Consider the following 25,180-nt stretch of genomic DNA (forward strand, 5'->3'; position numbering starts at 1 on the left):
TGCGCTGAGCTGGTGGAAATCTCTACAAAACAAGGTCGAATCTCCAGAGACTGAGAAGCTAGCCAGGTATTCCCACTGTGTAGACTAGTGGTTCTCAAACTATGGGTCTCCATCCCTTTGGGGGTCAAAAGACTCACAGGGGTCACCTGAGATCACAGGGAAACACAGGTATTTACATTAAGATTCGTAACAGTAGCAAAGTTACAGTTATGAAGTAGCAACAAAAGTAATTTTATGGTTGGGGGTCAGCACAACACGAGGAACTGTGTGGAAGGGTGGCAGTGTTAGGAAGGTTGAGAACCGCTGCTCTAGATTGGTAAGCAGGGTGAGATGGCTCCTGAGCTGGTCACCCTCTCACATAACCACACACACACACACACACACACACACACACACACACACACACACACGAGCCAGGAAGACCCATGGGAACTCCCTTTGGGGGGAACTCTCAGGGGATGGAGGTCCCAGGTTCCTGTGTTCATGCCCAAGGTTCCAAAGATGCCTGCAGGGATTGAGAAAGGGAAGCAGGTGGCAGAGGCTAAGGGCGGGGACAGGCAACAGGTGGGAACAACCCCCAGAAACTTCAAGGACTTAAGAGCCTTGGCTGTGGAGACAAATCACTCGCAGGCAGGCTCGCTAGAGAAGAGTGTGGCTAACTGGCATGGGAGCTGGAGGTTAGAGGTAGCTGCCGAGAGACAGGTGCTTTGTTTTTCTCTCTTCTCGTTACTGAGAAGGTGAGAACCGCACTTTGGACAGACAGTAATTTGTTTTCTTTTCCTTTCTTTTTTTTCCCTCTCTCTCTCTCTTTATTTGTTGTTGTTCTAGAGTATATCTTTCTTTACACCCCAGACCACACCACTTGGCTGCCAAGACTCACCAGAGGGGGGGGGATTACTTATAATTTATAATTCCTCTCCCTTTTCTGTTCCCCCGGGGAGAGGTAGAAACTCTTTAAACCAACGCACTCACCAAGCTTGTCCTTTGCACCCAGTTCCCCCTTCCCTCCCCAGAATTTGGCATTTGGTGGATTCTGGATTCCACTGAAGGCTTTTTCTAAACCAAGACTTGGGGAATTTTGTTAACAAGGCAATAAAAATAACTTTATTGTGTTACAGGAGGCATTCAAAAGAGCGTGGATGTGTGCATGTGTGTGTGTGTGTGTGTGTGTGTGTGTGTGTGTGTGTGTGTACTATGCACACATGCATGCACGCTCTCTCTCTCTCCTTAAAAAAAAAAATAAAACAATGTTTCTTTAAAAGTCTACGTCTGCAAATGCCATTAGCTGTGGGTATAAGGTTTCTGATGATAATGTTGCCTGCTCGGGTTTTGGTTGGAGGGGACCTTGTGTGAGTGGGTTGACCCCTCCCTCTCCTCTCTCACATTTCACCTCAGAAATTTGTCACTCTCCCCCCACCGCAGGATTTAAAAGTGTGTCTGGGCAACCGGGTCCAGCCCGCTGCAGGCATTCACTCAGGGTCCCGCGAAGAGAGCTTGTCAGTGTGGGTGGGTCAGAGGTAGGACAGTCAAAATGTTTAGTGCCCTAGGCAACAAATACATGTACAAGGGACCCCGATAATCAGCGTGTGTCAGGGGGCAGGAAGGCAGCCGCGAAGCCTAGACAGGTGTGGGCATGCACATGTGTGCTACTGGCCACCTGTTTGTGGACTTGGAGGCAAAATTTTTGTTTGGGTTCCAGGGGTAAACTTTCCATTCAACATTTTCCTCTACTGTTTAATTTTTTTTTTTTTTTTAATTACAAAACTCTGAACAGAGAAAGTGCAGTGCAAACCTTTGAACGGACTGAGGCAGGCAGCAGACAGCAGATGGATCCCGTAGCCCACAGCTGCGTGAGGAACCCCCACCCCCCGCCCCCGTCTGGGGCTGCCTTCGAAACCCCCACTCGGAAGGCAGCAGCGCTCCAGGGCTGTCCCATTATTCACCGACTCCGTTTTCCTTCCACCAAAAATCAGATTTCCCCGCGACAGCAGCATACCCCGACTTCTCTGCTTCCTGCCTGGCAGCCACTCCTCACAGCCTGCCCCGGGCCGAGCGCATCTTCAATGAGCAACATCCTGCTTTCCCACAGACCCCTGACTGGCACTTCCCCATCTCTGAAGCTGGGCAAAGGCTCAACCCAGGCCCCGCTGGGAGCGCCAGAGAGATGGGGGCCGGTAGCCCAGGCCTGGTGGACGGCACCGGAGGATCGGGTGAGGACTACATGGTCCTTGGGAGCACTGCCAGTGAGTCGGAGAAGAAATCATCCCGAAGGAAAAAAGAGCGGTCAGGTAGGTGGTGGGAAGGACTCACCTTTCCTTTACTGCGTCACCCTGAGCAAGCTGTTTGCCCTCTCCGAGCCTAGGGACCCTTACTGTAAACTTCAAAAGGCATTGTCTAACTTACTCAAATGTACAAGGCGGCTTCTACTGTAGGAGTTCTAGAACTCTCTGGTGGTGGGGATGGTATTTTTTTTCCCTCCAGTATTTCTGGGTCTCTGCAAAGAATGTGTGTGAGAAAATGACTAATGGGTCAAGGAGGGTTTGGAGGGTGCACGGGATGGAGTCTCCGGGTTCACACTGGTGAGGGATGGAGTCTCCGGGTTCACACTGGTGAGGGATGGAGTCTCCGGATTCACACTGGTGAGGGATGGAGTCTCCGGATTCACACTGGTGAGGTCTGCAGAGAACTCTTGCTGAGCTAGGCTGCCTCTCTCTGCCTCTGCCCACGGAGACCACACTCAGGCAGCCTCCGAATGGTCCCAGAGCCACAGCTGAAGCTTGTCATTCGGCCAGGATTGAGGCTTGGGAGTTAAGAGTGAGGCTGGGTCTCTGGGTGTCCACCCAGACCCAGGACCCTCTCTCGGGAGCCCAGAGGCAGAGGAGCAGGGCTGTGGCGGGGATGGGAGAGATGAGGGCCAGAGGGAGAGTGGGGTCTGCGGCAAACTGCCCAGAGGTATCACCGCACAGAGGTGGTGCCTGTACTTAAGCAGACAGCTCACCTTGACAAGGTCTGCTGGGGCCTCAGAGAAGTCTGCGCTGCAAGGGCTTCTCTTTGGGGGCCACCGCAGCCTTGGAAAAGACAGCGAGGCAGGTGGGTGCAGGCAAGGGCCAAGGCCAGCTATGGCAGGGAGTATAATAAATGAAGCCCCCAGGGGCTGGAGAAAGCATGCCTAGCTTCTCCTCATCTTCCCATAAGGCCCTCCCACCCCCTAGTCACCTTTTGTCTGGATCCCTGCCTCCTCTCCCACCTTGCCCAGAATGCACTGCCCCCCCCACCCTTACACTCCTGATAGGAATACTCACTGACCTGAACATATAAAGGGCCTCTCTGGGCCTAATCAGAGGTGGGGGGCAGGGGCACTAATTGACAAAGGAGAACTTGCTGGGTCTCTCTTCGTAAGCCCCCTTTGACCTAGTGTACATATCAGGAGTATCCACCTTTTGCCTGAGCACTAGATCCTAGAAAAGAGGTCTTGTCTCTGGAGAGCTCAGGCTAAGAGGAAGGGGAGACCTGAAGGCTGTGCTCTGAGGGGTGCGTGGGGGGAGGGAATGAAGGAAGTTACAAGTGGTGGGAGCTGCAGACAGTTTTTGAGTCCCACAAATTTGAATGGGGACTGCAGGTTTTGTTGGTATCCCCATTCCGCACTGTCAAAAAGGAGACCGAGTTTGAGAGAACACTACAAGAACAGGGCCTGGTGGAATAAAACCGTAATCCGAGGACTCAGGAGACTGAGGCAGGAAGATCTTGAAGCCCAGGTTAGCCCGGACTTTTCTATTTGGGGGATGAAAGTCTCTTGTCTGGGAAATCAGACAAACCAGACTTGGTCCTCTAAGAAGTAAAATGAGCCCCTGGATTCTAAACTCCAAACTCCACACCTTCAGGAGATTCCCCGCCCAGTCTTCACATGGTATTTGATCCCAAGGCTTGAAGCTCCTTCTGGATGTACTGACAGTGGGTGGCCATGACCACAGTGCATCCTCATGGCTAAGGGGAGGGGCCCTTCAGAGCCCCAGTGGTTAAACCTGGCAGGTGGGATCAACCTTTCGGACTAACTCAACTGAGTGAGTGTTGGGATGGAGAGAGCAGGTGCCGGCCCCTCCCACCTAGGGCTACAGCTCTCTCCTTGGCAGTACCTGCCACTCTTGCCCCTCCAGTTCCGTTGACATCTAGAAGCATCTAGCCACTTTCCAGTAGACTGAGGGCCAAGGTTGTGGGGAAAGTAGCTGGGAGATTTCTGGACTTCTGCAAAGTCTCAGCAAAACCCAATGGACCCACCTTCTTCCCTTTTGGCAAGTAGCCAATAACAATGCTTTAGACAGGGAGCATCCACGTGGATCATCAGAAAGTCAGCCCTTGACCCAGAAAGAACCCCCCCTCGCTCATGGGGGGCCTTGGATCCCCCACTTGGGGCTTTCCCAGATCAGCAGTGGAAACAGACCACAGGAGCAGGATGGTGAGCTGGCTTTCCCTCCATCCCATGTGGCTGGTCAGCAGGGAGATCTTTATTGCCCAGGTGCCTGTGTTGGAATTTAACTGCAGAGGAAGGAGGAGGTAGGAGGGTCAGCTTCCCAAGGGCCTCACCAGGGGGGATGTCACAGGCAAGGCTCACAACTGACTGCAGAATCTGGAAATCTCAAGAGACAAACCTGCAGAAAAGCCCCTGAGCTACCCCAGGGTCTGAAGTCAGGCCCGGATCCTCTAATTAATGTTTTTGTTATTGTTCATCACGGATTAACATAAGGGGCCTGGGAACCCAACCTAGAGCTTGGTACATGTCTGGCAAGGGTTCTACCGCTGAGCTACATCCCAAGATATTTAATTTTGATTGTTTTTGTTTTATTTTGTTGATTTGAGACAGGGTCTCAAATAAGCCAGATTGGCCTCAACCTCACTATATAGTCAAGGCTAGCCTTGAACCTCTTGATTCTCTGTCTCTACTTCCCAATGTACTCAAACATTATTTATCTTAATTGCTGGGGTTCAAGGTGCCTCATCCCAGTCCCCATGAGTCAGCCCAGGAAAGTTGACTAACCTTGTCCACTGTGCTTCATGGTCAGGTAGATGGAAAGACAGGGTCATTGCAACTTCGGGAACGCTGTTACTTTCTTGCAGCCTCTACTTCCGGAGCTGAGAAATGGGAATGTAATGATGTCACTTACCACCTAGAGCAGCTGGGTGGGTGAGTACAGTGATTGGAAAATTTTACATTGCTTCTGGTGCATAATGAAAGTTCCATAGCAGCTGTGGCTGGTGTCCAGTCCATATTTCCTGAACTAAGCCTATAGAACAGTGGTTCTCACTCAACCTGTGGATCTCGACTACTTTGGGTGTTGAAGAATCGTTTTCGCAGGGGTCACCTAAGACCATCGAAAAACAAAGATATTTACATTACAGTTCATAACAGTAGCAAAGTTACAGTTATGAAGAAGCAACGAAAATAGTTGTATGGTTGGGGTCACCACAGCATGAGGAACTGTACTAAAGGGTCACAGCGTTAGGGAGGTTGAGAACTGCTGCTTAAGAACATAGGATGAGGGCTGGTGGTGGAGCTCAGTGGGTAGAGCACCCAAGCATGCCTGGAGTCCCCCGGGCTTTGGTCCATACTTCATAAATAAGATGCCATAGTGAATGCCTGGAGGTGGAGGCAGGAGAATCAGAAGTTCAAGACGGTCCTTTGCTTGTTAGAGTTCCAGGCCAACCTGGGATACATAAGACGCCGTCTTTAAAAAAAAAAAAAAAAAAAAAAAAAAAAAAAAAAATTGGTGGGAACAGTAGAATTAAATATGACAGATAACAGTGTCTCAGAAATTCCTGGGTCCGTGGGATATGTGAACTTCTTGCAATCTTTTGATCTAGTGACCAATTAGCGCTTCAATCCGAGCTGTGGGGGGAAGGGTAGGGACCGGTGTTACTGTGTCTCACACTGGCTGGCCCAGGAGGCTCCAGCTTCGGACTCTGCGCCCTATCTCCATCACCAGCGCACCCCTACCCGCTACTCCCCGACCTTGCTCCCTTGGAAGCAGAAGCTGAGTCTCTGAGGAAGACGATCAAGAGAGCCGGGTGCCCCTCCCCACCCAAGAGGTCTCGGGAGACCCCGCAGCGCAGTCTTATCTTACCCATCCCAGCCCGGCCCGGGGTGTTAAAGATCCCTACTGGCAGGGACAGCTGCGAAGCCACTGCTGTTTCCCGTAAACTGTCAGGCTGCTACTGTAGTCGTCCTTAATTTATGGGAATGGGGGATTTCTCGGTGACTTCCTGACGGGGTTCAAGGGAAGGTTGCGTGTGACCAGCGCGGCTGCCCCGCTGCCTGGGAGCAGCACTCGGGCCCCGGTCCGAAGGCCCCTCAATCGGCCAAGCAGCGCCTTTGTCAGACTCCAGCACCGAATTCTGTCCTCTGAGGTCTTCTCTCCAACGCCCCGCACAACTATCTATCCAAACCCTCCTCTCTCTGTCTCTCTGTCTCTGTCTCTGTCTCTGTCTCTTCTCTCTCTCTCTCTCTCTCTCTCTCTCTCTCTCTCTCTCTCCATTTCATCTCTGTTCTCTCCTCTTTTTCTCTCTTTCACTCTTTCTCCTCCTCTGTCTTCTCTCTTTCTCCCTCGCCCCCTCTCCTCCTTCTCCTCCCTTCCTACAGAGCCACACCTTGTGCTGGCCTCCCCACACATCCTGCCTGTTCCTCTTCCCTCCCTGACTTGACCCTTTTGCCCTGGTGTTTCCCTTCCCCCGTCTACATATTTTAATATCCAGCTCAAAGGCCACCCTTTCTGGTCGTACTTTCTCCCTGTTAAACGGCTGTGGCTCTAACTGTACACAGCATTATATCAACGAGAACAATAGTCAGAAAGCTTCAACTTCGCTGAGTGGGGTGGCCACACATGAAACCCCAGCAGAACTGGGATGATAGAAGGATGGCAAAGTTGAGGCTAGCCTGAGCTAAGCAGAGAGAGCTGTCTCAGAACAAACAGGGACGCTTCAAACTGTCCTGTGGTTCTAGAGCCTGAGCCGATCTCCTGGCTGTTGCAACTTCACAAAGGGACTTGACTGAGATTTCTTTCCTTGTGGACGATCTTTTCAAAGTCCAAAACACAACAGAAAAATCGGCATCTTTACAATTTTGAGATGACCTTTTGCAGCAGCCAACCACAGATCCACTGCTGTAGGACAGATTTCCAGAATCGTTTCATCTTGCAAAATGGAGCTTCCCTTTGGATCAGATGCCCCAAACTCCTGGCAGTGGCCTGCCTCTCAGAAAGAGCTTGGGAGTTATAGGTACCTCATGCGTGGACTCACGAAGCAGTTGTCTTTTTTTGTTACTGGCTTATTCCACTCTGTGGTCGGGACTCATGTCAGGTCCATACTTCCTGAACCGGTTAGTCCTCAAGTTTCATTGACATTGTAGCACATGGCCAGGATGTCTTCCTTTTAAGACTGAGTAATATTCTGCTGTGTGTTTTTGTCACATTTCCCTTATCTGCTCATCTGTCGATAGACATTTACCTCCATCACTAGGTGATTGTGAGTAATGCCTCAGGAAATGTGTATATGTATCTCTTTGACCTTGTGTTTTCACTATTTTTTTTTTAATTTCAGATGTATACCCACAAGTGGAACTGTTGGGTCATATGGTTATTCTATGTTTATTTTAAAAAAAAATATCTGTGTGTGTGTGTGTGTTGTGTGTGTCTGTGTCTGTGTTTTGTGCGCCTGTGCATGCATGTGCCTGTGTGTAAGGTAGCCAGAAGAAGAAGTTGGTTCCCTCAGACCTAGAGTTCCAGGCATTTGCAAAGTGCTCAGCTTGTTATCCGGCTGCTGGGGTCCAGACTTCAGTCCTCATGGCTGTGCAGCAAGTCTTTTTTTTTTTTTTTTTTTTTTTTGGTTTTGGTTTTGGTGTTTTGAGACAGGGTTTCTCTGTGTAGTTTTGGTGCCTGTCCTGGATCTCACTCTGTAGACCAGGCTGGCCTCCAACTCAGAGATCTGCCTGGCTCTGCCTCCCGAGTGCTGAGATTAAAGGCGTGTGCCACCACTGCCTGGCTATAGCGAGTACTCTTAGTTCCTGAGCCATCTCTCCAGCCCTATGTTTAATTTTCTGAGGACCTTCAGACTGCTTGTCATAGCAAGTGTGCCATTTTGCAGTCCTCTCAATAGTGCACATGAGAGTTTCGATTTCTTCACATCTTAGATAACACTTCTGATTTTCTGGCTTGGTTTGTTTGCAGACCTCCCTCCCTGTGCATGGGGTGGGGCTGGAGGCACAGGCATGTCACAGAATGTGTGTAGATGCTGGAGGACAACTTGCTGGAGTCAGTTCTCTCCTTGACCGTGTAGGTCCAGGGGATGGAACGGTCCTCAGGCTTGGCAGCAAGTGCTTCTACCCCAAGTCACCTCCCTTACCATGTTTTGTAGGTAGACTTTTCTGTCCCTCCAGCCAGCTCTCAAATAACTACACAGAGACTTATTATTAATTTAAAATGTTTGACCAATAGCTTAGGCTTGTTGCTAACCAGCTCTTACATCTTAAACTAACCCATTTTTATTCCTTTACCTGCTGTCACATGGCTCATGGCTTGTTACCTCGTTTTGTACATGTCCCGTTTCCCCTGCATCTGACTGGCAACTCTGTCCTTCTTCTTCCCAGTGTTCGCTCAGTCTGGCTCTCCTGCCCAACCTCTTCCTGCCTAGCTATTGGCCAGTTGGCTCTTTACTTAAACCAGTGAGAGCAACACATCTTCACAGTATACAAAAGGATTATTCCACAGCACTGGTTTTTGTCTGTTTTTTGTTTGTTTATTTTGCTTTCGTTGCCTATGTTTTGGGGGTTATACCAAAGAAGACATGGCCAAATGCAAAGTCATTAAGATTTACCCTCTACTTCCCCCAGGGAGTTTTTTATTTCTAGGAGTTGCATTTAGGTCTTAACCCATCTTGTTCATTTTTATTTGGTGTGAGGGAAGGACTCAGCACCATTTTTTTTTCTTTCACTGTAGTAATTAAAAAAAATTTTTTACAGCCTGACCACAGTTTCCTTCCCTCCTCTCCTCTCAGATCCTCCCCTCCCCCACCTTACTTCTGTCCCCCACATCAACTCCTCCTCCTCCTCTGTTTCTCTCCAGAAAAGGGCAGGCCTCCCATGGATATCAAACATGGCATATCAAGTTGCAGTAAGACTAGGTACCTCCCTTGTATTAAGGCTGGACAAGGCAACCCAGTAGGAGGAAAGGGTCCCTAAAGCAGGCAAGAGTCAGCCCTGCTCCCACTGTTAGGAGTTCCACAAGAAGACCAAGCTACACAACTATAACATATATGCAGAGGGTCTAGGTCAGTCCATGCAGGCTCCACAGCTGTTGGTCTAGAGTTCATGAGTTCCCACTAGCTTGGTTCAGCTGTCTCTGTAGGTTTCCCCATCATGATCTTGACCCCCCTTGCTCATAGAATCCCTCTTCCCTCTCTTTGACTGGATTCCTGGAGCTTGGCCTGGTGCTTGGCTGTGGCTCTCTGCATCTGCTTCTATCAGTTACTGAATAAAGGCTCTATGATGACAGTTAGGGTAGTCACCAATCTGATTACTGGGGTAGGCCAGCTCAGGCACCCTCTCTACTATTGCTAGTAGTCTAAGCTGGGGTCATCCCTGTGGATTCCTGGGAACTTATCTAGCACCAGGTTTCTCCCTATTCCCATTATGTCTCCCTCTATCATGGTATCTCTTTCATTGCTCTCCCATTCTGTCCCTGTTCCAGCTCGACCATTCCCTTCCCTTATGTTCTCATTCCCCATCCCCTACCCTCTATTGCTCCGCTTCACCATCATTTTAATTGGGAGATCTCATCTACTTCCTCTTTCCAGGGTGATCCATGTGTCCCTCTTAGGGTCCTCCTTGTTAGCTAGCTTCTCTGGAACTGTGGAAGCTAGCTAACAAGGAGGACCCTAAGATGGACATTTCTTCGAATGCTTCTCAGCCATTTGAGATTCCTCTGTTGAGAATTCTCTGTTTAGATCTGTATCTCATTTTTAAATTGGATTATTTGGTTTGTTGATGTCTAGATTCTTGAGTTCTTTATATATTTTGAAGATCAGCCCTCTGTCAGATGCGGGGCTGGTGAAGATCTTTTCCCATTCTGTAGGCTGCCGTTTTATCTTATTGACAATTGCCTTACAGATACTTCTCAGTTTCACAAGGTCCCATTTATTAATTGTTGATCTTAGTGCCTGCACTGTTATGACTCTTCTGTTCTGCTCAGGGGGTTGTCTCCTGTGCCAGTTCATCCGAGGCTACTCCCCACTTTCTCTTCCGTCAGGTTCAGTGTGTCTGGAGTTATGTTGAGGTCTGTGATCCACTTGGACTTGAATTTTGTGCAGGACGATAGATATAGATCTATTAGCATTCTTCCACATGTCGACATTCAGTGAGACCAGCACCATTTGTTGGAGATGCTTTCTTTTTTCCACTGTATAATTTTGTCTTCTTTGTCAAAAATCAGGATAGGTGTGTGGATGTATGTCTGGGTCTTCGATTACATTCCATTGATCAGTCTGTCTGATTTAAGCCAATACCATGTGGTTTGTATTACTATAGTCAGGAAGGGTGATACCTCTAGAAATTCTATTATTGTACAGGATTGTTTTAGCTGTCCTTTCTCAGCCCATTTATTGTATGTTTGTTTTGTTGTTTTTTGTTTGTTTGATTGGTTGGTTGGTTGGTTGGTTTTTCGAAACAGGGTTTCTCTATGTAGCTTTGACTGTCCTGGAACTCACTCTGTAGACCAGGTTGTCCTCGAACTCACAGAGATCTGCCTCCTGAGTGCTGAGATTAAAGGCATGCACATTTATCATTTGTATATAGCAGGGCTACTGATTTTTTTGTTGTTGTTGTTAATCTTGTATTCGGCCACTTCATTAAAGGTGTTTATCAGTTGTCAGAATTCCCTGGCAGAATTTTTGGGGTAGCTTATGTATACTACCATATCATCTGTAAATAGCGATACTTTGACTTCTTCCTTTCCAATTTGTATCCCCTTGATCTCCTCCAGTTATCTTGTTGCTCTAGCTAGAATGTCAAGTACTATATGGAATAGATATGGAGGGAGTGGACAGCTTTGTTTTATTCCTGATTCTAGTGGAATTTCAGCACCATTTGTGTGTGTGTGTGTGTGTGTGTCTGTGTGTCTGTGTGTGTGTGTCTGTGTGTGTGTGTCTGTGTCTGTGTGTGTGTGTGTCTGTGTGTGTGTGTGTAGTGTCTGTGTGTAGTGTCTGTGTGTCTCTGTGTGTGTGTGTCTGTGTGTGTGTGTGTCTGTGTATGTCTGTGTCTGTGTGTGTCTGTGTGTGTGTCTGTGTGTGTGTGTGTCTGTGTGTGTGTGTGTGTGTGTGTGTGTGTGTGTGTGTGTGTGTGTGTGTGTGTGTGTGTGTGTGTGTGTCTGTGTGTGTGTGTCTCTGTGTGTGTGTGTGTGTAGTGTCTGTGTCTGTGTACAGTCTCCCATTATCATTTGTTGCAGAGCTGTCTATTATTTCCTGTTGTGCAGCCCTGGCCACCTATTGAGAATGAACTTCTGGCCTCTCTCCTCTTTCCCCTTCATCTGTATTTCAGTTGATTATCATACTTAATAATATGTTTTGAAATTAGGAGCCCAAGGTTCCCAGTGTTTTCTTTCCTTCTGAAGATTATCATGACCATTTGGAGTCCTTTGACATTCCATTTTCATAAGAATTTAAGTTTTGGGGGCTGGAGAGATGGCTCAGAGGTTAGGAGCACTGGCTGCTCTTCCAGAGGACCCAGGTTCCATTTCCAGTCCTCACATGGAAGTTCACAACTGTAACTCCAGTTCCACAGGATCTGACACCCTCACACCAATACACAGAAAAATAAAGTTAAATACATTATTTTTTTAAATGTTCATGTTAAAAAAAAAAAGGAAGATTTTGTTTATGGTCCAAAATGTTATTGGGATTTTGACAGGGTTTAAATGGAATTTGCTGTGGGGCTCTGCATAGTGTGGACATTTTAGCAATCTTGTCTTTTAGTCTGTGCACTGATGTCTTTTTGTTTATTCATGTTCAATGTCTTCCAGCAACATCTTGTGGCTTTCAGGATAGAGACCTTTGGTCTCTTTAGCTCCACTTATTCTGAAGTATTTTTAATGCTATTACTTTAACTTACCTTTTGGGTCGTTCATACACTTAGACACAAGTGACTTCTTGTATTCTCTTTTACAACTCTGATGAATTTATCAACTCTAAGTTCTTGATTGTGGGACCCGTAACATTTTCTACATGTAAGACTGTGGCACCTGTCAAGATAATTTTACCTTGCTCGGTTTTTTTTAAAAAAAAGATTTAAAACTTTTCACTTTTTGTGTATGGGTGTTTTTGTCTGCGTGTATTTCCATGCACCATATGTGTGCAGTGTCCATGGAGGCCGGAAGAGGGAGTCCCTGGATCTGGAGTTACAGTTAGTTGTGAACCACCGTGTGGGTGCTGGGAACCAAACCCAGGACCTCTGCAAAGCAGCCAGTGCTTTTCACAGCTGTGCCATCTCTCCAGCCCCTCGTTTCACTCTTTCATTTCTTTTCTGGCCTGATGGCTCTGTCTGGGACTTCTGGTGCCAGGGTGCTGGAGGTGGCATGGTGGGTTTCTTCACCTTAGTCTTTTTTTTTTTTTTTTTTTTTTTTTTTTTTGGTTTTTCGAGACAGGGTTTCTCTCTGTAGCTTTTGGATCCTGCCCTGGAACTTGCTCTGTAGACCAGGCTGGCCTCGAACTCACAGAGATCCACCTGCTCTGCCTCCCTAGTGCTGGGATTAAAGGCTGCCCACACCGCTATCTTTTTTTTGATCTGGCTTGATTTTCACCATAGTAGACACTAGCGTGACTTTCATGTAGGGCCTTTATGAGGTTGAGGTCATCTCTATCTATCTATTGGTATCTCTTCTTTTTTTTTCTTCTTCTTTTTTTTTTCAATAAGTTCATTTGCCTACTGTCTGACTCGCTCTGTAGACCAGGCTGGCCTGGAATCCACAAAGATCCACCTCTCCCCCTAGTGCTATTAAGCCTGCACCACTACTCCCAGCAGGAATTCTTTCTTGACCTCCCCTGTTGCAGGCTTGAACTGGGCCATATTCCTAGCTCCATGATGTCATCAACCCCAGGTGGCCTTGCATCCAGATGCCTGTGACTCTACACCTTCCCTCAAATAGAAAGATCTAGAGGGCCAAAAGGAGGTCAGATTCCTCTGTGAAGTCTTCCTGATGACACGTTGCACACAGGAGGCACTCTTTTAACATCCACTCAATTGAAGCCCAGCATTCATTCACTCCTTCATTCCTTCATTCACTCTTGATTGTCTTGCCCTCTCTCTGAGAGCATGCCACACTGCCTGGCACGAAGGTTTCCATCCTGTGCCATGCATATCTGAAGTGCATCAGGACTCTGAAAGCCTCACTTAGAAGGGTGTTTTCAGAAGCAACAAACTTCAATCCCAAACCAGGCCAGAATCGAGGTGCATAGACATGTGGGCTGAGCTGACCGAAGGATCCTCTGTGGGGCAGGGGTTCAGATGAGCCAAAGCACCCTTCTCTCTTCACAGTCTCTCCCTGAGACAGGCTGCATCCTGGGTGGCCATGGACAGTGACCTGAGCTCCGTGAGAGTCACTGCCATCTGCTCTCAGCCAGGCCCTCTGGGTTCTTGGTGCAGTGCCGGGCAGGGTGAGTGCTGAGGGACATACAGCTTTTGCCGCTCCTCTTCTTCCATCTCAAAACCAGAACCCCCAGTAAGCAGAAGCCCTAGAGCCCTGCGTGGCCAGTGTGGGAGGAGAGAGCAACTCTATACTTTGCTAGTGTCCCTTGTCTCTTAGTCACAGTTACTGCCCTGCTTGTCCTCTGAAAAACAGACCAGGGTCCAGATAGGCCCTCCAGCCTCAACCGTGTCTGAACTCAGAGGCCTGAGCACAATTCTTGCACCTGCTCAGGCTCCTGACCATGCATAGTTGCAAAGTTCTAGAAAGAGTGAGTTTCTGCTGAGGTAGCAGAGTCTACCAATCATCTAAGAGGGGACGGTCCAAGGAACCATTAGACCATGAAAAGGCCAGCCAAAGGACAACCTTAGGGCTGCCCACTGTCTGGGCGGGGTAGAACTCAGGGGTTGCCTGCTTGCTGACCTGTCGCTCTGGCTTGAATAAACCAGGGACACCTGGGTGCAGGGAGGAGTGGCTGATTGAGAAGCAGGTCTTATGTTCCCTGCAGGCCTCAGAGGCAGCGCCTTAACCTACCTAGTCTCCTCTTGGCCCCCACACCGGCCTTCCTATCCATCTCTCTGCCTCTGGCCCAGATGCACGCCATCCTTGACTGCTTCATGGTATTTTCCTGTTCTCTTCATTCTCCGTGTAAAGGAACCGTGTGGATAGTGGCCTGGGTCCTGAGGGCCACACTTTCTTCTGTGACAGCCAGTGATGACATCTGAAACTCAAAAACGCAAAGCCCAGCACTGCCTGTGCCTTCCCAGTTTATCTCAAAGGCTGTTCCCCAGACTGGAGGGTGTAGCTCAGTGATAAAATGCTTGCCTAGATTGTGAGGACCTGGGCCTGCTCTCTAGAAACATATTTGGGTGTGTGTGTGTAGGGGTGGACACACACACACATTCACACACTCACACACACACATTCACACACACATACCCATTCACACACACACTCACACACACATTCACACACACATTCACACACACATACCCATTCACACACACACTCACACACACATTCACACACACACACATTCACACACACATACCCATTCACACACACACTCACACACACACATACCCATTCACACACACACTCACACACACACACACACACTCACACACACACACACACACACACACACACACACACACACGCTGATGCTCCCACCTCCTTCTCCACCCCTCCCCCTCCTGCACCCCGATTTCAGCTCACTGCACCTTGGACCCGTCTACAATTCCCCGACCCCTCCTGGCCTGGTCCTCCTCTCTCCATCAATACTGCCCACCCTCACTGCTCCACCCCAGCAGGGACTCTCAGTGAAACTCCCCTGGTTGGCATTCCTGTTCCAGAAGGACCCAGGGCCCCCTCCCTGCTGTAAATTCCCTGGCACCTGCAGGACCATGGTGGGGTCTAGACACTGGATGGTGTAGCACCTGGTGAAAAGGTCAAGCCGAGCTCAGAGGACAGGCAGGTCCCAGATGTGAGCATCCAACTGACTCTCTCTGTCTGTGTCTGATTCCTGCCTGCCTCAGGGGACTTTCCATTCTCCTTCTGCAGCTAAAGGTGTCAGACCCGAGGAGTGTGGCAAAGTATCAGCCTCGAGACAGCTCAGGAAACCACAGACTCCTCTTTCAGGGGCTTGCCAAGGTATCACCCCAAATAGATCTTCCTCTCTCCTCCCTGGGGTGTCCCACTGAGACAGACCAAGACCCTGACCCAGACATTGTTCCCAGAGCACCTTGAAGTATAGTCTATATACTCATCATTCCCTGAGGTAGTGTGAAAAATGGCTGTTGCCTTAAACTGACCCCATGTCCCTTAGCAGGCCATGTGGTCTCTGGGTCTTAATCTCTTTATCTGTTCAATGGGTTCATGTGTACTTTCCTGCCGCACAGAATAACTAACAGGAGAGGCTGGGGTGTGGTTCAGTGGGAAAGTACTTGCCTAGTGTATGAGCTCTGGGTTCTGTCCATAGCACTACAAAAGAAAAAAATAATAATCCTGTGAGAGGCTGTAACAGGAAGCAGGCTGATCTCTGTGTAAATGACCTCCTATGGAGGAGACCTGAGTTCTGGGCCCATTCGACCACTAGGTTGCTGTGTGTCTACAGGAAGGTCCCTGCCAACCCTCTGCTCAGCTGTAAAATCAGCAAAGGACGTAAGGGCATCCCTGAGTCCCCTTTTCTTCCTGCTCTACCATTCTGTGATCCAGGTGTTGATTTAAAAGCCCAGACGTTTCTGTCTGGTAGAAAGAAACGCTTTATTCACCGCAAAATGCTGTTTGAGTCTAGAGCATCATGTGTTCTGCCCGGCCTGTTAGAAATGATGCAAAACGGTGCGGTAGAGTTGGAGAGCAGAGATACAGTACTCCAGAGAGGCGGGTTCCACTGAGTCTGCCTGAGCCTCTCTGTCACCCTGATATGGCTGTCCGCTAACTTTAGGAAACGCTGCCAGGTCTGACAGCTACTGCCGAAATGATGTAAAAGCCCCCAGTGGGAACCACAATCACACATACATCCTGTCTGCATCTCTCTGGGCACTATTGAGTGTCCCCTTGTGGTCCTGCTTGATCTGAGGGCTGTGCAGTACCGGAGGGGGGGGGCAGCTCCTCACTAACCACAGAGGAAGTCATCAGTGTGCTCACCTCCTCCCTGCACAGACCCGAACAGAGCACGGTTACTCTGCCATGGTGCCTGGAAGCCTGAGTCCCATAGAGGACTCAAGCAATAGCAGCTGAGGGTGGCCACAGCTGCTGACCTACTGAAAAGACGTGAAGACGGGAAAGAGGCACTGCAAAGACAGATGTTTGAAAGACATCCTTAGCTCCGGCCTGTAATTCCCGTTCTTGGGAAGCTGAGGCAGAAGGTTCAACATAAATGTAAGGACAGTTTGAGATACATAGTGAGTTCTGGGACAGCCCATCCCCTGTCTTGAGGAAGGAAGGAAGGAAGGAAGGAAGGAAGGAAGGAAGGAAGGAAGGAAGGAAGGAAGGCAGAGAGGATGGGCAGGTAGGTAGGCAGGCAGGCATGCATCCTTTGTACACAGATCTGGGGATGTGGTACCCTCTGATCTCCTTCTCTAGGTCTGTGGAATCATCTTTCAAACATCACGTCCAACAGGGTGTCTCCTGCTGGTCCTTTCAGACAGGCTCAACTGTGTGCCGTTTGGCAAGCGCCATCCAATGGGCTAACACGTCACCAGTCTCATTTTGCCTTCTGAGCAGCCTTATGCTCGTGATGGGTGTAACTATTCTTGCCTTGCAAATGAGGAAACTGAGGCCTGGAGAACTGCAGGGAGACTCTGCTGAGGTCAGGAAGCTCCTCCCTGAGGCCAGTACCTGCAGATGGCAAGACCCAGGCTCTCCAAAGGGTTTTCCGATGCCTCTGCCAACACAGTTCCCCCCCACTCCCTTCCCTGGGCCAGGGACAGAAGCTCTGCACACGGAAGAGAAACTCCCTGGGGCATTCTGATCTTTGGGCTGAGGGCCATGGAAAGATGAGAGGGGGCTTTGTGAGCAAACAATGAGCAGACCATCAGCTGTGACTCAAGGGAACAGGGGGGACGAGCTAAAACAAGAGCGTCCAAGGCTGGAAGGGCCTCTGGTTCCTCCGGGCCAGTGAGGAAAAGCAAAAGAATTAGGGGAAGCCGGGGAGGGTGTTGGGCTCACGGCTTGGAGAGAACTCTGACATCACTACTTCATGGGGATGAGGATCCCATCTAATCCTATCACTTTATACATGGGGAGACAGATCCAGAAAGCGGAGGGGATAGAGATACACTTCATAGGGGCTGGAGAGATGGATTAGGGCTTATGAGCACTGGCTGCTCTTCCAGAGGACCAGGGCTCATTTCCTAGCACCTATATGAAGGCTCACACCTTCTGTAACTCCAGTTCCAGGGCATCTCATGCCCTCTTCAGGCCTCCTCTGGCATCAGGCACACACACGGTGCACAAACATACACGCAGGCAAAACACCCACATATATAACCTTAAAAAAAAAAATGAACAATGTACTCTGTGGTCAGGGCGCATGAGTTCCTTGATTGCAGTACTGTGCACCTGAACTGTGTGTGGATCTCAGGCAGGAAGAGTCAGGGAAGTCCTCACTATTTTGTCTTGATAAAATGTTACAGACTTTTTCATACTGTTGCAACACAAATTCCCTCTTCCATTTCCCAGCTCCTTCTCCGACTTCTGGCCATCTCATCATTTGTGATAGTGACAAGAGTTTGTCCCACTCTGGGAAGTTGATGAGGGACACAAGTGTCCCCGTTGTAGGAGGAATGTTGTATTGAAATGTCACAATCCAAATCAGGACAGTGAGATGCAGGAGATAGGCTGTCTCCATGGCAATCTGTCCACAGGCGGCTGCAGAGGGGCCCCTCCCTTTCTCCCAGTTCTTCTTTCTAGAGAGGATTGTGTTCAGGACTTAGGGGCATAAGGCGTTGTTCTGTGAGGTGTGGTAGGTCAGCTCTGCACACGGAGGCAGGCCTGGGAGAAGAGGCAGGTGGATATGGATGGGAACCCCAAAGTGGGGCCCCGGGGAACCATAGAGGTGGAGACAGGCTATGTCCCATTTCCAGGCCCTGCCTGGGGGCATCCAGCCTGAAGATGGAGACTCTGACGTCATGGTTGAGAACCGTGGCTTTAGTCAGGTGGATCTGGATTCAAATCTCTCTTTTCTCACGTAAACACAGTTGGGTAAGCTCCTAGGCTTCCTCCCTCTAACCAGGAGTAGTTTAAACAGATGCCTCCTATCCACCAGGTAGTAGTCACAACCCCGAGAGAGAGCGTTAGCCAGAGGATCCAGGCTAATCCACATGACCATGCCGAGAAACAGGGGTGATCAGAGGAGCCACTGGCAGTGGGGTTTTGGTGAGGATCGAGGAAGTGGGTACATCTGGTTGCAGAGAGCATGCCAGTGGTTAGCCACACCTGGCAGCATGTGTAATTCCGGAACGGAGAGGGTTGAAGCAAGAGAAGCATCATTTTGAGGAAAGCCCGGGACATCATGAATTGACTCTGTCTGAAAAAAAAAAAAGAAAGAATGGAAGAGAAAAAAACTAGCTGTCACTAATCCCATCCCAGAGTTTTCAATGGCATCTCATGAAATTGAAACATTGGAACAATTAATATCTTGATATTTGCCCGCTAACTTAGGTTTTAAGAGCATTCCCACACACATTAGCTTATCCGGGTCTTCCCGAAGACTTGGAGACCAAGACTCCGGTGTTGTTTTGATATTAGCCTTGGCAAGCCCGGCCTGGTGGTGCCTTGACTTACAGACCCACCACTTGGGAAGTGGAGGCAGGAAGATGAGTTGTTGAAGGTCATCTTCCACAGCCTATCAAGCTTGAGGCTAGCCCAAACGACATGAAATTCTGTCTTTAAAAAAAAAAATTAGCTTTGCAACTAGGTGCTTTATTTTCTCCAATTTCTTGGAAAAGAAGAGAGTGGAGACTGAATCCTCAGTAAAAGTCCCCTGGCGTATCCGCTCCCGCAGCTGTGACAAGGAGGGGCTGGGAAACACCGTGGGGCCCCCGGGACAGGAGTTTGTGGACACCGTGAATCTCAGTGGTTCCCGGGCTTCCTGGCCTCAACCGGGTCAGATGTGCTCCGGGGAGGCCTTCGCATCCGCTGCGTGACCGACCCTCCCGGGCCCGCCGCCAGGAGGGTTAGTGGCGCTGGCAGCCGCCAAGGCCGAAGGACTCCTAGGGGACCGGCCCCGGGACTGCACGTCCTTCCCGTCCAGCCCACGCTCCGGCATCCGGGCGGGGTCTGGGCCCGCCTTCTCCGGCCTTGAGCCGGCGGCCACTGGGCAGAGAGCCGGTGGCCGGCTCCTCCCCTCCCCTAGCCTCGGGAGGGGTTTGGGGTGGCGTCCCATCACAGACCCCATGGAGAGTTGAGCCACAAGTACCCTCCCCGACCCCACTCCCTGGCCTTCCAGTCGCCCTCCTGAGCGTTTCTCTCAGGCAGCCGGATGATGAGAAGACGGCTGAAGAAACTGAGGTACAAACAGGTTGCCTGAGAAGGGAAGCAGCCAGGACCAGAGTTGCAAACTGGATCTCGGGGTTAAAGTGGGGTCCCCAGCCATCTCCACAAGCTGGCCTCCCAGCTGAGGATCTGAGCGACTTCGCGTGCCTGACTCATGGACCTGCATCCTTCCACGCACATACCCTGCAGGTGGCTTAGTTAGGCTCAAGGCTCTGAGGACCCAGGACCTCAGCTAGGTGGGGGCCGATTCTCTCGAGAGAATGAACGTAGATAGGGCTCAGCTCACAGAAAGCGTATTTCCTGACCCCAGGTCTCCAAGACTAAAAAGAGGCATGAAAGAGAAAGCCCGATGAGTTACGTGCCCCTCCCCAGGCAGGAACAGTTCCTGGGGCAGTTGCCTGTCCAACTTTGTCAATTGTTAGTTAATTGTGCGGGTGTGTTAGTCCCCTGCCTGTGGCCTCTCCGCCACTGCCGCTGCTAAGGGCACAGCCGCCTGCTCTTGAAAAAAAAAGTGACGTTTCATCCTAGATTCGGTCTCTCCTAGCTGCACCAGACTTCACAGCTTGTGAACTCTTCGAAGACATCTCATATTGGGACGGTGTATGAACCCAACCGCCTGGGTCTGAGCCCTGCCTCCCCTGCTTAGCCGTTAGGCGAAGCTGTTCCTGTGTCGGTCTGTGAAGTATGGTCAATACTGAAACCACTCGGTTGGGTTAGTGTGGAGAGGAAGAGGCAAATGCAGGTGGACACTGTTTCCTGGCCCTGTCACGGGTTAGGACTGAGCCCCGGTGTCTAACGGAAGCCCCAGGGTTCCAGAAGGTTCTCCAGACTTGGCCTTCTAGGGCAGACTCCAGTGTGTGTGAGACCAGCTTCCCTGTCATGGCGACGCTGCTGGGGCCTGGGGAACATCCCAGCAATCTGGTCTTAAAGCAGTGGTGTATACCCTTGACCCTGCACCAGACTGATGGGGTGGGGGCGGAGGGGGGGGAGAGGCGGAGGGGGGGCGAGGCTGGGTGGGTGACGCTTCAGTTGACAAAGTGCTTGTTGTACAAGAACAATGACCTGAGTTCAAGTCCCAGTACCCATGTTTGGGGGAAAAAAAAATTCTGGCCAGATGGTGGTGGCGGCGCACGCCATTAATCCAAGCACTCCGGGGGCGGAGGCAGGTGATCTCTGTGAGTTCAAGGCCAGCCTGGTCTACAGAGTGAGCTCCAGGACAGCCAGAGCTGTTACACAGAGAAACCCTGTCTCGAAACAAACAAACAAAAATTCTAGACAAAGTGATGAATGCCTGTAATGTTAGGACTGAGCAGGTAGAGGAGACAGGCCGATCCCTGGGGCTTACTGGTCAACCAGTCTAGGCAAATTGGTTAGTTCCAGGTTCAGTGAAGGACCCTGTCTCCAAAAATAAGGTAGAGGGCCAGTGAGATGGCTCAGGGGATAAGGCACTTATGGAAGAGCCCAATGGTGTACGTTCAGCCTCTGGAACCACACAGTGAATGGAGAGGACCAACTCCCAAGAGTTGTCCTCTGACTCCCTCCCACACACTAAATAAACATCTGCTGTTTTAAAGCTGAACATAGAGAGTGACAGAGAAAGACAGCCAATGTTGACCACTGGCCTCCATGCACACGCATACACGTGCACACACACACACAAAGGTTGCTGAGTTTCCCATCCTACTTGTGTGAGTTTCGGCTGTAACAGTGATTTCTATTTCACACAAGTTTTCAGTGGAAGCTGCTGCTGCTGCTGCTGCTGCTGCTGCTGCTGCTGCTACTGCTGCAGGTCCCGTGGCCGGCAGTTTCTGGTGCAACAGTGATTTCTGTTTGACACACGTTTTCATCAAAGCTGCTGCTGCAGGTGCCGTGGCCGGCAGCTCTCCCCTTCCTGTCTCACTGCTGAGTGCCTTGACCAGACCAGGCATGGGCCCCAGGGCCAGAATACCCAATACCCAGAATGCCCTGGCAAGGCTGCAGGGTGCCCCTCAGCCACACCTCCGTCCCTGGGAACTTAAAGAATCTGTCTTGGAGTGCAGGGCCCCTCAAGCTGCAGGCTACTGAGGCCTTCCAGGAGGCAGGCTGGAGCTAGGGACTTTAAACATCGGGACAGAGCCTTCAGGTGCCTTGGGAAGGAAAAATCTGGGTGGGTGGGGGGATTGCTGAGTGTTCCTGGGATTGAAAACACTTCTTGGCCCTCTTAAGGACAAGATGCCAGAAGGATGAGGAACACCAGAGCTTTTCAGTGTATTTTAAATGAGAGATGCCAGAGAATGCTGCCCAGCTGTTTGCGGACTAATGGGAGGGAACTGAGCCCCCCCTCGGCTCACTCATGTCTCCCCCTTTTGGGGCCTTCTCTTAACAGACAACCAGGAGAATGGAGGAAAGCCAGAAGGAGGCAGCAAGGCCCGGAAGGAAAGGACCGCCTTCACCAAGGAGCAGCTGCGGGAGCTGGAGGCTGAGTTCGCCCACCATAACTACCTGACCAGGCTCCGAAGATATGAGATCGCAGTCAACCTGGACCTTTCAGAGCGGCAGGTGGGGCCCATGGCTCAGTGTTCTCCTGCTGTCTGCTCACCTCCTTGCCATCGCCCTTGTCTGGACCCCCTTCCCGTCCTCTACCCAGCCATGGTTCTCAACCACAGCTGCACCTGACAATAAAGCATCCCGGGGAGAATTAGCTGAGTCCCACTCATGGAGACGACTGTAATTGGTCTGGGATGGAGTCTGAGCAGCCCAGGTTTCCGAAGTTCCCCCGGGGTACTTCTCATGGGAACAAGGATTAGAACATCTGAGATCTGATTTTCCCCAAACTTGAACCCGCGTTTGCCTCTGATTCACCCAGGCAACTGTTTAAATGGGGATTCTGAAAGCCAGGTGTTGGGCCTCCCACCTGTAAACTCAGCACCTGAAAGGTAGAGGCAGGAGGATCGTGAGTTCAAGGCCACCCTGGGCTACATAGTGAGCTGAGGCCAGCCTAAGGAACTGTCTTCAAAGAAATCGAAAGATGGGCTAGGGATGTAGCTCACTGGTAGTGTTTGCTTAGCATGCAGGAAGCCCTGGGTTTAATCTCCACACCACAAACAGGGCATGGTATCATGTCTGTAATCTCAGCACACTGGGGAGGCTGAGGTCAGAGGACCATAAATTCAAGGCCATCTTTAGCTGCATAGTCAGTTCGAGGCCAGCCTGGGCTACATGAGACCCATTTTTTTAAAAAGATAAAACAAAATGCAGATTCCAGGGAACAGTTTTGCAGTAATAATGAGTGGGACTGGGAACCTGCATCTGAATTAAGTTCTCAGGTGCAGTAGATTTGCAACTGGGTCCTGGAACACTGAGGGAGAGTTCTCTGGCCCTTGTCTTGGGCATTTCCTTGAAACATCACACCTGCTTTTGTGTGCCATAACAGTGGTAATAACAACATTTAACAGCAGTCTTCAGCTGCTGGAGTGCTCTGCAAGAGTATTGGGTTTGGAATCAGAAGGCTTAGATTCAAATCTTGCCTCTGCCGCATCCTGGCCCCTGTGACCTCCGGGTTTCCATCTCTGCAATAGGATCATAAACCCAATGTCATGCGATAATGAAGGTCAGAGCCTTTAAAACGTGTGTTGATCAGAGCTACAGAAAGTCAAAGGTGATTTATCAGTGTGCTGAAGGATGAGGCTGGCGGTCCTGTTCTCAGTTCTTTGGGGAGTAGAGACTGAGAGACTGGGGGGCCCATTGTGGAGGAGCAGACAGGGAGCGTAGAAAGGACAATGTAGAGTGATTTTCAGAGACTCCCCGCCACCGCCACCCCGCCTGACGTCTGGAGGCCCAGGCAGGCCTCCTTCCGGGCAGATCTGCCTGTTCTCCCTCCCCCCCCCCACTCCCTGGATCCTTGGGGGATGGAGAGCAACAGGTGAGAGCTCCAGATCCTGGACCCACTCAGCGTGAGCAACAGCACAGTGAGGGGTCACCCTGGCCCCGGAGCGACCCTGGAGTGACCCTACTCCTCTGCTTCCTCCCCCAGGTCAAAGTGTGGTTCCAGAACCGGAGAATGAAGTGGAAGCGTGTGAAGGGGGGTCAGCCTGTGTCCCCTCATGAGCAGGACCCAGAGGACGGGGACTCGGCAGCTTCTCCAACTTCAGAGTGAGATGCGCCAAAGACCAAAAAGCCAAGGAAGACTGAACCCCCTTTCCTACACCCTCCACCTAGTCCCACGGTCACCTCTTCCGGACTGACCCTGAGGAGCCTCTGCACACCTTATGACTCTTAGATGTGGAATTACCCAGTGTGTGGGAGCCTTGAATTCCCCAGAGGTTGTAACCCCTCCCCCAGGGCTTCAGCCTCCCACACTCTCCTGGACTCCACTATACCTGCTGGTCTGGGAAGATCTAGAAACAGCATCGGGGCACTTTTTTTCTGGGTCTCTTGGCGGCTCCCCACACATCCTGCCATCCCCCTCCTCCACCAAGGTCTCCTCTGGGTCTGGCCCCCGTCTGGATTGTGCAGAATCCCTTCCTTGGTTCCAGCTGGTGACTTGTGAAAGCAAAACCCTCTCCAGATGTTCACACCATTGAGCTGGAGGCTAGAAAGTGGCTCCTGTATCTAAGGATGGAGAGGATAGCATAAGAGCTGGTGGACGAGGACCGACCCAGACATGTGGACCTCTGGAGTAGAAGGTTCTCAGGCTGCAGCATCTTGTGGACTCTCTACAAACCAGGACAGGAAAACCATCCCCCTTCCTCCTTGGGATGCATTTTGGCCTATCCTGCGTGTTCCCCAAAGGCTGTTTTGTGAGAACTCCCAGGTTCACACACATGCGCAGCTCAGACCTCAGACCCGTCTTCTAAGGCTGCTGCTGCTTCAAGGTTTGGTGGGCAAAGAGCCTCCGGCAACAGCAGTCTTGGAAGAGACCCCTGTGTGCCTCAGTATTAGATGCTGGGCCTCCCAGTCCCTGCTGATGTTGCAGAAGGATGTCAGCAAGTATTTTAATTTCTTGCATGTAGATTTGGTCATGGGTGCTTAAAAAAATAACCCAAGTCCCTCCCCCTCCCCCCCCCGCCCCTCCATAAAGACAAAAGCTTGGAAAATGACTGTCAAATGGATTGGCAGGTTAGAGCATGTATCATTTATCCCTAAAGTATACTTCAAAATTTTTTCCCTAAGATTACATCAAGCTAATTGTGTAAGGTCAATTCAATTTGTAAAAAAAAAAAACTCTCAAAGAAATAAATCAATGAAAAATGCAAGGTTTTTGGCCTTTTTCTTTATAGAATGTGGAGTCATGGCTCTCATGTGTAATGCTGAGTCTCATCTAATGATTACCCAGAACGTGTCTAGAAAAGGAAAGAGAGAAGGGAGAGAAGTCACCTAGACCAAAGTACCCTCCCACAGGTTCTTCAAAAGGTGGGTGCCGGTCTGGAGGGATGGCTCAGTGACTAGGAGCACTTGCTGCTCTTTCAGAGGTCAGAGTTCAGTTC

General features: G+C 50.3%; 1 protein-coding gene across 1 annotated transcript; it reads left to right on the forward strand.

The window, feature by feature from the left end:
• Positions 1 to 1,807: 1,807 nt before the first annotated feature.
• Meox1 (mesenchyme homeobox 1) lies at positions 1,808 to 24,920 on the forward strand. The gene is made up of 3 exons (XM_028882527.2): positions 1,808 to 2,288; positions 22,081 to 22,253; positions 23,728 to 24,920. Exons 1-3 carry the CDS (start codon positions 2,165 to 2,167, stop codon positions 23,848 to 23,850), a joined length of 420 nt encoding a protein of 139 aa, XP_028738360.1. The 5' UTR covers positions 1,808 to 2,164; the 3' UTR covers positions 23,851 to 24,920.
• Positions 24,921 to 25,180: the final 260 nt, after the last annotated feature.

This window comes from Peromyscus leucopus, chromosome 8b, assembly GCF_004664715.2.
Source record: "Peromyscus leucopus breed LL Stock chromosome 8b, UCI_PerLeu_2.1, whole genome shotgun sequence".
In the NCBI taxonomy this organism is placed as follows: domain Eukaryota; kingdom Metazoa; phylum Chordata; class Mammalia; order Rodentia; family Cricetidae; genus Peromyscus; species Peromyscus leucopus.